This window comes from Anthonomus grandis, chromosome 3, assembly GCF_022605725.1.
Source record: "Anthonomus grandis grandis chromosome 3, icAntGran1.3, whole genome shotgun sequence".
NCBI classification, from domain to species: Eukaryota; Metazoa; Arthropoda; class Insecta; order Coleoptera; family Curculionidae; genus Anthonomus; species Anthonomus grandis.
In genome coordinates, this window is record NC_065548.1 from 9,815,921 (window position 1) to 9,829,284 (window position 13,364).

Sequence of the window (13,364 nt, forward strand, 5' to 3'; positions counted from 1 at the left end):
CGTGTGTTTTGTATTATTGTTATATATTTTAAAAAAACATTGTAATTTTTTTATTATAAAATATGAAGCTTGTAATTCCCTTCAGGCATTTAGAAAGAAATGCTATTGTGGAAATGCTTAATGGAAGTAAAACAAAACCGAGTAAGGTATTTTTATCATATATCACGGGTTAAGGTCGATATGATTACAAAAAGGTATAAAAAGCTTTTCGCTTCTCGCTTTTACCTCGTTATTCTTCTCAAAAATTTGATAGAAACAACGAAATTTCTTACCTCGAACGCATGAGTGAATATCGTCGAGACCAAATTGCACTCGCTGACCTGTTTGCCGGTTTCTTCCACTCTTACTTGTATCCCGAACTGGATAGCTTGAGGGACGGCTAGCGTTAGTGCTACGATCCAAATCATTAAAATGATCCGGACGCATCTGGATAATTTGGACATGGTGTGTGCCAAAAAAGGATGGCATATTGCTAGGTAACGTTCTACTGTAAACGCGGTGATGGTTAACACCTGAAATAATTAAGAAAAATGAATATTAATTTTTACTATTGCGGAGGTGAAGTCAGAAATAAAACAGAAACCTATTTACTTAAATGTCGACGTTTCGACTTATATTAAGTCATCCTCAGGACTCTGAAATGGATTTAAGTAATCACAGAGATGAAACAAAGTAATTTCAAGTACATAAAAAATTAAAATTAAATATAAAACGCTATTAAAATAAATGTTTTTTACGTGTACAAAAATTAAAACAACAAAAAAAAACAAAAACTACGACACAATTAAAATTACATTCAGGTACAATCCGTTAAAAAAAAATTATTAAAAAAATATGAAATTTATTTTTTATACATTACACCTCTTACCTAAGTCTAGGTTGTTTTAGTTATAATTAGCGCACATTTATAATAGCACCGTAGAATTATTTTTAATAAGCGTTAAATTGTAGGTGTTATAGTGGGCAAACTAGTATCAACAATAAGCCAAGAAACAAATGTTTTTATTTTTCTGAGCGTTTATTTATTTAATTTTTATAATTCAATGTTATGTTATAATGAATAAGTAAACAGGTTTCTGTTTTATTTCTGACCCGACCCAACAACCCTCCGCAATATTGAAGATACAAAACAAACAAAAAACTGAAAATTAATTTTTAGGTTATGCATAACTTAAATGGACATGGTGATTAAGTTTCTTGCTTAAAATGCTGAATGTTAACATCAATTTGTAATTAATATGTTGTATTTTATTTATTCATATTGTTTTAAAAATATGGTATGATGTGAAAAAATATCCTTAAAAACTGTATTAAATTACTTGAAAAAAGGCATCAAGGCGTAAAGATAATAAATGTCAACCGAAAGCCCTTTTTATTGTCTACTTTAAATTTTTCTCTGTACAAAGCCATGGCTCGCCGACAGAAAAGATAAAATAATTTTATAATATTTATTTTCTGCCTAAAATTTATTACTGGTTATGATTTAGATGGAAAAAAAGCACAGATAAAATAAATAATTTTGGCATTTAAGTTAATAAAAAAAAATGTTTTTACTAGTGAAGACGACCATAAAAATTACTGTAGAGGTAAAGTAATTTTCGAGATAAATAATGTCACACAAAATATAAAACGCAATATTTTTTTTCCTTTTTTTTTTTTTTTTTAAATTACAGTGGTGCTAATCTCACAATGCTCTCATCACAATGCTATCTAGTATTAACAGCATTTAAAATATTTATAAAAAGGATTTTTAAAGGCATTTTGAAATCATGTTTAGGCATCCTTTTAGGCAGCTGAGTTTTTTATGTTTTTCCAAGCTGGTGAAAATTTTTTTTAACATTCTTTTATTAATTTTAGGCATTTTAAATATTTCATAAACATACAAAGGAATTTTTGCATAATTCCAGAAACATAAAAAACGTTTTTTTTAATATATCCCCATTTAACTTTCCTAAATTAAATTATAACAAAATTGTTATTTTCGTGCTATATTTATGTTATATCTTCAAAAAAAATCCTATAACTTTAATTATCTTCGGCAATTGAAGTTATATTTGAAATAAAAATAATAACTGCAATCTATTTTATCAGTTATAAAAAGAAATGCAAAATAGATGAAAATTCTATCCAGTTTCTTAAAATTCTATTATAGTTCTATTATATACTTTTCGCACCGATGTTTTATAAGTTCGATACCCTTTTTATAATAAGAACTGTCTTGCGCCTCGAAATAGCCATTAACTGCAGACATCACTTCTTCATCGTTGGAAAATCTTTGACCACTGAGCCAGTTTTTTAAGTTTGGAAACAGAAAATAATCTGAGGGGGCTAAATCTGGCGAATAGGGTGCATGAGGTAGCAATTCAAACTTTAATTCCTTAATTTTGGCCATTCCAATAACGGATTTGTGAGCCGGTGTCTTGTCTTGATGAAACAACACTTTCTTCTTAACCAAATGCGGCCTTTTGTGCTTGATTTCTTCGCTCAAACGTTGCAATAAGTTCGCATAACACTCGCCATTAATTGTTTTACCTTTTTCAAGATAGTCCATGAAAATTATCCCTCGCGCATCCCAAAAAACCGACGCCATGACTTTGCCTGCAGATGAAACGATTTTCGCCTTCTTTGGAGCCGGGTCTCCCTTTTGAGTCCATTGTTTTGATTGTTCTTTTATCTCAGTTGTGAAGTGATGGACCCATGTTTCATCCATGGTTATGAAACGACGCAAAAATTCTGCTTTGTTGCTATTAAATTTCGCTAAACACTCAATTGAAACATCTTCACGACACTGTTTTTGCTCGAGTGTGAGCAAACGCGACACCCATCTTGCACACAGCTTTCTCATGTTAAAATTTTCAGTCAGTTAATATGCGATGTACCGCACTTTTTGAAATGCCTACTATGTCCGCTAGCTCGCGCACTTTTAATCGACGATCATCCAGTACCGACGATGACCAATTTTCTCCATTTTCACAAAGTCACTGAAAACGTTCATTATTGATGGCTGCCAAAAGTACTAAACAACGTAGCGTCTTCAAACTTGAAACATATGCTTTATAGATTGTATACTTTCTAATATACTGATACATCTCTAGGTCAGGCCGGGTACTTCTGGGACCACCCTCGTAGTATTAAAATATCTAAATCTGTTTAGTATCAAAAATATATGATTTTCAGACTTTTTCAAAAAATCTACATTTGTCCTGAACTATACATAACTTATGGCATAATGCACCTAATTCTATAATATAATTTTTTTTATTTTCTTCCAAGTAGTTTTTCTTGAAACTATTCTAGGTAGTTGAACTAACTTTTAATGTGTTTCAGGCTCCTGGAATAGTTTTTATTTTCTTTTAAGTAGTTAGTGTCATTCTTGAAAGTATTCCAGGCAAGTTTTAGTGTGTTTCAACTTCTTGAAATAGTTTTTATTTTCTTTCAAATACTTAGTGTCACTTTTGAAACTATTCTACGAATTCGAGCTTAATTTTAATATATTTTAAGCTTCGAGAATAGCTTTTATTTTTTTTAAGTAGTTAGTGTCACTATTGGCTAAGTTTTAATTTATTTTAAGCTCATGGAATAATTTTTATTTCCTTTCATGGACTTAGTGTCACTCTTATGTCTATTCCAGGTAGTCAAGTTAAGTTTTTATGTATTTTAAACTCCTGAAAGAGTTTTTATTTTCTTCCAAGTAGTAAGTGTCATCCTTGAAACTATCTCAAGTAGTCGAGGAAAAAAATTGTTTCTTTTTATGTAGTTAGTGTTACCTTAACTCTTAAAACTATTCTAAGCAGTCGAGCTGAGTTTTCATGTATTTCAAGCTAAATACATTTTTCTAGAGTTAAATGCAAATGTGTATGAAATGAACGAATTCTTATCTTTAAAGAATAAAATTATTTTATTAAATTTATTTTTTGCATAACATTTTTTACTGGTTTTGGGTTAGATGGTGCTTGAAAAAATGCTTTAAAAATCGCAGCTGTGATTACAAAAAATTAGCGATTACGGGTCAAGGCTTCAATTTGTATCCTACATTGGAATTAAGTCATAATTATAAGTTGCGTTATTTATATATATTTTCCAAGGATACAAATCTAGGACCACTATAGTTCTTGCTTTTTATTAACGACTGCTACAATATTTTCACTGTTAAAAAATGTAGAAAAATCCTAAAAACCAAGCCAAAAAAAAACTTTGGTTAAAATCAATGCAATGCTGATATAAATAGTTATAGTGAATTTCATCTCATCATTTTAAAAATCACCGTTATGATAAAAAAGTTTATTCATTTTGGGTCTATTAACCTTGTCGATAATCACAGTTGAACAAAACATTATTGTTGGTTTACGAGCCTTGAAAATCAGTAAATGCTCAATCCATTCAATAAAAAGTGGTTGACGTGTTTATTATTTTGAATATTTTCTTTACTTTTTTTTCATTTTAATGTAAATTTTAGAAGTAAAACCCATTAGGAAACTTTTGTTTCTTAAATTACTTCATCCATCACTGAACTAAAAACCATCCGCCTACGAACTTAATCTCCCATTATTTTACAAAACACTTAAAATACGAATATTGCAAAGTAGTTTATTATTTAAAAATACTTAGTGCTGAGCTTTATTGTGCAGCTTACGTATTAAGGAATTTATTTAGTTACAGTTAAAAGGAACTTTTCATTTGAGTATTGTATACTGCAGAATTCCTATTCTTGCTTATAAACAGTAAATTATATTTAATACTATTAGACCTTTTTAATTCTTGCTTCTAAAGGAATGTGAATTGTGGACTTAAAATGAAAATTGAGCTGAAAGCAAGTAAGTAGGACATTTAAATGAAAATATATGTACGTATTACATGAACTCTCAGCATTCATGCACAAATTTTATTAGTTTTAAAGTATATTCTCTTCTTTTGCTTGGGTTTATTTAGGTACGAACCACAGTAACTGAATCGAAATGAGAAACTAATGACTTAATGAAGGCAAAAAAACACGTGTACCCTATCCATTTATGTTATGCCTAATAGTAGTAAATTAGAATAAAATGTGCCCTATTAAATAAATGTAAGTTCATGTGCATTATTAGCATTCAACCTTATTATAGTGATCTAAAATGACCTTCATTCGTACTGAAAATGAAAGTCGTAAGTAACACGGGTGCAAAATGCATTTTATACCCTTCATGCTCATACATATTTAACTGCTCCTGCACGAGCATTTCTTTCAATTTTCTCTAAAGCAACTTAAATTATCTAATTGGAGAATTGTATGTTATATTACCCACTTTAATACGAATATTTCTTATTTTGTCATTGATTTTTGAAGTTTATTGATACCTGACTTACCTATAATAACAAAAAAAATTCAAAATTTAAAAAACTATACATGTTAACAGTTAAAAATTATTGATCAAAAGGTATTTTTGGAGTACTTGTTTAATCACCTCTTAAAGTTTGGCGGTTTTTATAGTAGACACCCTGTATAGTGAGTCACTTTTTACGTTATTATAAGCAGTCGAGGAAAAAATAATTTTTGTTTCCTTTCACGCAGTATTATTTCATGTGTTACTTACTCTTGAAACTATTCAAGGCAGTCGAGCTGAGTTTTCATGTATTTCAAGTTAAATTAATTTTTTCTATAGATAAATGCAAATGTGTACGAAATGAAGGAATTCTTATCTTTAAGAAATGAAAAGATAAAATTATTTCATAAAATTTATTTTTTGCATAACATTTTTTACTGCTGAGACTTTAAAAATCACAGCTGTGATTACAAAAAATAATCGATTACGGATCAAGGCTTCAATTTATATCCTACATTGGAATTAAGTCATAATTATAAGCTGCGTTATTTAATGTTTCCGAAGGATTCAAATCTAGGACCACTACAGTTCTTGCTTTTTATTAACGATTTCCCTACTCCTCTTGAATCTTACAACTCACTGTTTGCTGACGACTTAAGGCTCTATGTCAGGATTAAAATGATGGACGATTGCTCTTTTATACAAAATCAAATTCTGCACGGTTCAAGTGAATAAAAAAAAAGCAACAATATTTTTACTGTTAAAAAATGTACAAAAATCCTAAAAAACCAAGCCAAAAACATTAAAAAAAAACTATGTCAAAAATCACTGCTGAGATAAATAGTTATAGTAAACAGTAATCTCATCTCAGCCTAGAATATTTTTTGTATATTTTTACGTTTGAAAAATCACCTCTATTAACCTTGTCGATAATCACAGTTGGAAAAAAACATTATTGTTAGTATATGAGCCTTGAAAATCAGTGAATGTTCAATCCATTTACTAAAAAGTGGTTTGTGTGTTTATTGTTATTAATATTATTATAAACATTTTATTTAATTTCTTTTTTTTTTAATTTAATTTTAAAAGTAAAACCCATTAGTAAACTTTTGTTTCTTAAATTACTTCATTCATAACCGAAGTAAAAACCATCCGCCTACGTACTTAATCTCCCATTATTTTACAAAACACTTAAAATGCGAATATTGCAAAGTATTTTATTATTTAAAAATACTTAGTGCTGAACTTTATTCTTCAGCACTAAGTATTAGGCAACTTATTCAAATACCGTAGGAATACAGTTAAAAGAAACTTTTCATTCCAGTATTGTATACTGTTACCAGTCTTGCTTATAAACAGTAAATTATATTTAATATTATTAGACCTTTTTAGTTCTTTTGCTTCTAAAGGAATGTAAATTGTGGACTTAAAATGGAAATTGAGCTGAAAGCAAGTAAGTAGGACATTTAAATGAAAATATATGTACGTATTACATGAAATCTCAGCATTCATGCACAAATTTTATTAATTTTAAAGTATATTCTCTTCTTTTGCTTGGGTTTATTTAGATACGAACCACAGTGACTGAATGAAAATGAAAAAGTAATGACTTAATGAAGGCGAAAAAACACGTGTACCCTATCCATTTATGTTATGCCTAATAATAGTAAATTAGAATAAAATGTGCCCTATTAAATAAAGCTAAGTTCATGTGAATTATTAGAATTTAACCTTATTAAAGTGATGTAAAAGGACGTTAATTCTCTAACTTCATACTGAAAATGGAAGTCGTAAGTAACACGGGTGCGAAATGCATTTTATACCCTTCAAGCTCATACATATTTAACTGCTCCTGCACGAGCACTTCTTTCAATTTTCTCTAAAGCAACTTAAATGATCTAATTGGAGAATTATATTTCTTATATTACCCACTTTAATACGAACATTTTTTATTTTGTAATTGTTTTTTAAAGTTTATTGATAACTGACTTATCTATAATAACAGTAATTCAAAAAAAAAAATCAAAATTTAAAAAACTATACATGTTAACAGTTAAAAATTATTGATCACAAGGTATTTTTGGAGTACCTAGATACTTTGTGTACCTGTATGTACTCTTCAGATTACATAATATATAAAAGAGCAATAATGTATTTATTTTCTATCTTGGCTTCACAGAGACGAATTAATAACGTTATAAATAAAATGGACCCTAAAATTGTTTTCTGGAATACCCATTTTAATATTTAGTAAAGAACTTATCTAATTATTTACTTTGGCATATTGTTTTTAATCACTTAAATATCTCTAAAAATCTGTCACACCATATTGTTCTAAAGAGTTAATCAATCGGTCATTAGGAACAGTGTTAAAGGTTTTTAAGAAGTCGAGAAAAATAGTCAAGCACTTTCTGTTTTCGTTTAGATTTTTAATAATTTCAGAAGTCAGACTGTATATGGCATCAATTACATTGTTGTACTTCAATTTTCAATAAACTGTTCATCTGAAAGGATTTTAAACGTTTTTAAGCATCTTGTCAACTGGAACGATTAAGGACTGAGTGACTTTGGAACTAAGTCATGGTAATGGTAAAATTAATTTTGTGGAAGTATGATCAAGTCCAGGGGTGAGTTGTTTTTCAAAGAATCTTGTATCTGGCAATTTTCCGCTTTATGGTTTGACTCAAATACAAAGATGCAACATTTGACTTACCCTCATATTATGTATTAGTATTCTTTGGTCATAACAGTTAATAATTTTATTCCAGTTTTCTATACACATTTTTTTATTTAAGCATATTATAATCCTACTACACACAATAGTGACCTTTGTTTCATTAACTGTAAAATCTGAATAAATATTTGCCCAGGCAGTTATACCGGTTGCTCTCGTGGTACATTTTTTGATATGGATTCTTTGTAATACTCTGCCGATCATACCAAAGCCGTGGCTTTAGAAAGTCCCGGTCCTTAATGGATCTGATCAAAATCAGATTCTACAGTATTACTAAAGTTTTTAAAATGACGGCAGCTAAGTGACAAACAGAACTACTGTCTCCTAGGTGTTTTTTCTATCAGAGAGATTACCGTTTAACCTCAAAGAAGCAGACCTACGTTTCCCTTCCTACTCTTTAAGAAGATGTAATTTTGGACCAATGCTGTATCTCTGGCAGCTGAAATATTCTTATTACGATCACGTGGATATCACCATCAAAACGACCTTTTGCCCCCTTTAGGCCTTTCGAGGGGTTTCGGTAGGACCTTGGATCTACTTATCTGTCGTTAAATCTACAGGGAAAAAAAACCAAAGGTAACTGGAGTCCAAAGCTTCACATGCCTTAACATATATGCTAATGGCTCTAACTAGAATCCTTGAGATTCTGCTGATCCTTACGTCCGTGGACCTTAGGATATAAGTGAAGTCCATTCAACTATGGATGGATTTTTAATTTTAGGTTAGTCAATTTTCTCCTGGAGGACAAGAAAAACATTTCAAATATAGATATTTTATTCGTAGTATATAGACCGACTTGGGAAACGAATTTTCAATCAATCGTCTAAGTAATATTAACTAATCGGCAAAAATTGCAAATAGCCCTTTTACCTTATTTTTGTTCAATATTCTTCACTCTACTGTATCATATAGACAAAATGAACCTAAAAAAAGAAAAAAATTATATAAAACTTTCTTCCAGTACATTCACAGGTTAACGGATCAGAACACGCTTTTAGCAACAGAAAGTCATTAACATTTTAACTATTTTTTATTTATATAACAAGACCATCAATCAAACTAAATACGACTTTACTGACAAGGGGTTTTTTCCATATATAACATGATTGTCAGTAATCTAGGTGGATGTGAAAATATTTACTCATACATAAAATTATTAATTTGGGTTTATGAACTCTAAGAGGCAATCAAAATTTTATTTGATTAATGTTACTGGGCTAATAAGAGAATACTCGAATTTCCAAGCAAACATTACATATGAGAAAATAATCCGAATGGTTGCCATCTAATAATGTGTTTTTCCCTGTATTATTTGATTAAACCGATTAAGGTCAAATCCATTTATTTTATCTTAAAAGTATTTAATTTAATAACACCGTAGTTGCAAGAAAAGAATCTTTAATGAACCAATTTTGAAAAGAAAATTGCTCGAAATTTATATAATGATAACAAATTTGATTATAATCCGGAATTTATAGGAATAATTTTCCCGAAAGCGGTACATTATGATGCTAAGGGGACATAATAATTTGATAATTTTGAAGCACTTAACGATAGGCATGTTAATTTTCTTTTGGTGCCATATTGTAGAAACTAACTTCATGTAATATTTTATATATTTAAAAGATAATCCTATTAAAAGCATATGCTTTAGTCCTATAAAAAATTCAAGTTTAACAAAACTTAAAAGTCATTTAGTTTAAAGTTTAGATTAAAATTTGCCAAATAAAAAACAAAATATCTACAAACTCTATTACCACTCTACAAATATATATTTTTTATTTTTCTTTTAGAGAAAAATAAGAAAGAAAATCCTATAAGGGTCCTAAGATAATTATTTGGTATTGCAGCCGCTTGACAAATGGGTGATTTATTGCCATCGCAATAAAATATAGAAAATGGAACACAAACACTGGAGTAGCGTTTTTCCTTTTTATCGCTTTATTTTTTTCCTGTTTTTTTATGGCCGTATAAAGTAAGAAAAAATACATTAGTTAGCCATTAGTCAGCTAATAATTTATTTTACTACGATTTAAAAAAAACATATAAAAATAATATATATTTTATGGCATAGATGCCTATAAGGGAAGTAAACAATGTTTATCGGTACAAAGGCGATGAACCTTCTACTGAGTTGAATATTTTATCGCCATATCGCATCGAGTTCGAAGTCACCAACTTTTCTACTTAGTTTCTCGGTCTCCTTTTTTTTTGTTGAGACCAAGTGTGTTGTCTTCTAATTTATTTATATTAAGGTCTTTTTAAAATCTAGACGACTTATTTCAACTTTTCTACTTGTTTAAGGCCGTCAAACTCCTTAAAGGCTCTAAAGAACATTAGAAGAGCAGAATAAATACATAATCGAACGAAATATCGCGTGCATATAAATCTTCGGTGAATAATTGTTTTTTTAGCTCTATTAATAGAAGCTCTGTAATAGTTGATAATCTAGAGAAACTTTTTCTTTAAATATTCTGTGTGTATAAGTATCGTATATGTATCCACACTATACACTATAAAACAGCCGAAGTTTTATTATTTTTAAATGGGTGCCGCAATACAAACATTTTTATTTATCTCTCTCATTATATAATATTACCAAGTTCTGCGGGTCTCAAGTATTACATGGCGACTGTATGATTCTAGTTATACAATTGTTTCTGAGACAAAAATGTTTGTCAAGTTTAATTACTTCCTTATTTAAACCACATTTGAATTCACTGTAAATCAAAAAACTTATACATTATATAGGCTTGGTATCGGAAATTCCTTGCTCCGAACGAATTATACAGTGCATCCCAAAAGTTATGTCTAAATTCATTTAAAATTCAAGGGTGTGTTCGAAAAAAAAACGTCGATTTTTATTTCAAGTTGCGCATTTTTGTACGTGAAGTTTGTATATACAGGGTTGCTCAAAAATAAATTACGACCATCAACTTCATTTTTTCAAATGAAAGCACCTTTTTTTATTTCATCTTCGAATTTCGCATGGAATTCTACGTATGTTTCATGCATCATGTCCTATACCTAAAGTCAACAGCTATCGAAAAAAAGACGATTCATATAACAAATAAAAAAAGAACAAAAATTAAGTTAAACAAGAGATACACTTGTCCCGTTGAAGTTTGTTCAATGAAAAAGGGACCTATTACTCTTCCGCGCACTATTCCACACCACACATTCAGTTTTTGAGGGTACTGGGTGTTTACCTCCAATGCGGATTTTCTGTTGCCCAATATCGACAATTTTGTCTGTTCACACTACGCATTCAAACAGAACATGGCTTCATCGGAAAAAATAATATTTGTTACTAAATTATTATTTAGATTGCACATGTTTTGTAAGCGTTCACAAAACTCATTCCGCCTATCGAAATCGTCATCAAATAACTCTTGCACAGAAATAACTTTGTAAGAGTGATATTTGTGCTTTTTAACTATTCGGTGAACTATAGATTTCGCCATGTGTAAATTTGCCCCAATCTGCGACAGAGGAGTGCATGGATTTTCTTCCAAAGAAAGCAAAACATCAAGTTGTTCATTTTCATCTCGAGCAGGACGACCAGATTTCGGCAGATCTCTAACATGACCGAATTCTCTAAATAGCCTCTATTCTACTCACCACCTTTTGACATATTGGAGGACGATCAGGATGGATTTCATTGAATAATTGAGCAGCTTCTCTTTAAGTACGTGTTCTATCACCAAACCCAACCATGCACAGTATTTCTATTTTTTCTCGTTCCGTTAACTTTACCATTGCGAAAACCGCAACTTTGCTCGTACACTTCACACTTGACAATATCTGTTTGCCGTACAACTGTCATACAGTTTCTATGAAAATACACGGTCACCAGCCAAGAATAAAAAAACACGAATGAATGGAATTTTGCTCTGTATAAAAATTCTCAGAGATAAGGTGACTCGTAAGGTGAACTTCAATAATAATGTTTGGTCGTCTTTTTTTCGATAACTTTTGACTTTAGGTATAGGACATGATGCATGAAACATACGTAGAATTCCACGCGACATTCAAAAATAAAATAAAAAAAGGTGCTTTCATTTGAAAAAAATTAAGTTGATGGTCGTAATTTATTTTTGAGCAACCCTGTAAATACAAACTTCACGTACAAAAATGCGCAACTTGAAATAACAATCGACGGGTTCGAGCGTTTTTTTTTTCGAACACACCCCTGAATTTTAAATGAATTTAGACATAACTTTTGGGATGCACTGTATTAGCAATTACAGTGACAACAGCTCTACTTCTACCCTGCGTTTGAAGAACTTGTATGTTTGCACATATCTAGTGACATGATAAAGTGCATTGTAGGAAATGCAGGTTTTTTTAACCATGAAGCGATTTTCTGCATAATTTTAGAATCTAAAAAATAAACTAAATCCGCAACATATTATGGACGAATTATCAGTAATAGTAACTTTAGGCTTTTTCAAGTTCAAAGTGCCTCAAAGTTGATTGAAATAATCCACTCAATATACCAGATGTAATAACACGCTTTAATGACACACTGGTAGGCCAATTTAATATTGCCTTTCCAATTGTTAGGCTAAAACTAAGGAGTACATCAAAACGCCAATGGTTTACAAAGAAGCTCATGACTTCATCGAAAACGTGCGTTCTCTCCATATGATTCGAAAGTACACTAATTGTTTAAGATTTCCCCAATATTTCAATGTATACCCCTCGTTTAATTAGAGTCTTAAAACATTTCATTATTTAGATCTCATGTTGGTTCAAACAAATAAAAGGAAAGCTGCAAATAGTTAACGATATTCGTTTTAACAGCAATTATCAACCAGTTACACTATAAGTATTCCCCGATCATTTTATAAATTTCTTTTATAACATGGCCCAGAATCTTTAGAAGAAATCAAATCCACCACCTTTCTAAACTAAAGAGAAAAATTTCAAGGGGAAACTTGAAATAACCTTAAATGCCCGGAGTAAAGTTTTAAAAAAATACTCCAAAGCCTAGAAGTAAGTACTTTTAAAAATCGGGAAATGAAAGGATCAATTCAAGCAAATCTCTCCCTGACTGCCTTGCATTAAAAAAATCAAAATTTTCTCATAGGACTTATTTACTAATTCATCTGCTCTTATGCTTAACATTTTCCTTAACAGTTTCCATAGATTTCTCCCAATTGTCTGCTCCATGGTACTACTTCAGGGATTATCCACGAGGATTTCTGGATTATTTTAATACCGTAAGGACCTTTTTTTGTTTTTGTTAGGTATTGTATCGCACACTTAATATTAACTGGAAAATTACTTGCTATTTATAAAAAAATCCTTTACATAAACTCAAATTG

The 13,364-nt window shown here is 30.2% G+C and overlaps 1 protein-coding gene across 1 annotated transcript in view; it reads right to left on the bottom strand.

The window, feature by feature from the left end:
• LOC126733779 (pyrokinin-1 receptor-like) overlaps positions 1-13,364 on the bottom strand; it is a 177,590-nt gene that overhangs the window by 59,144 nt on the left and 105,082 nt on the right. Inside the window, exon 3 of the mRNA XM_050437176.1 lies at positions 273-512. Within this exon, the coding sequence (XP_050293133.1) occupies positions 273-512 (240 nt within the window). The remainder of the gene's footprint in view (positions 1-272; positions 513-13,364) is intronic.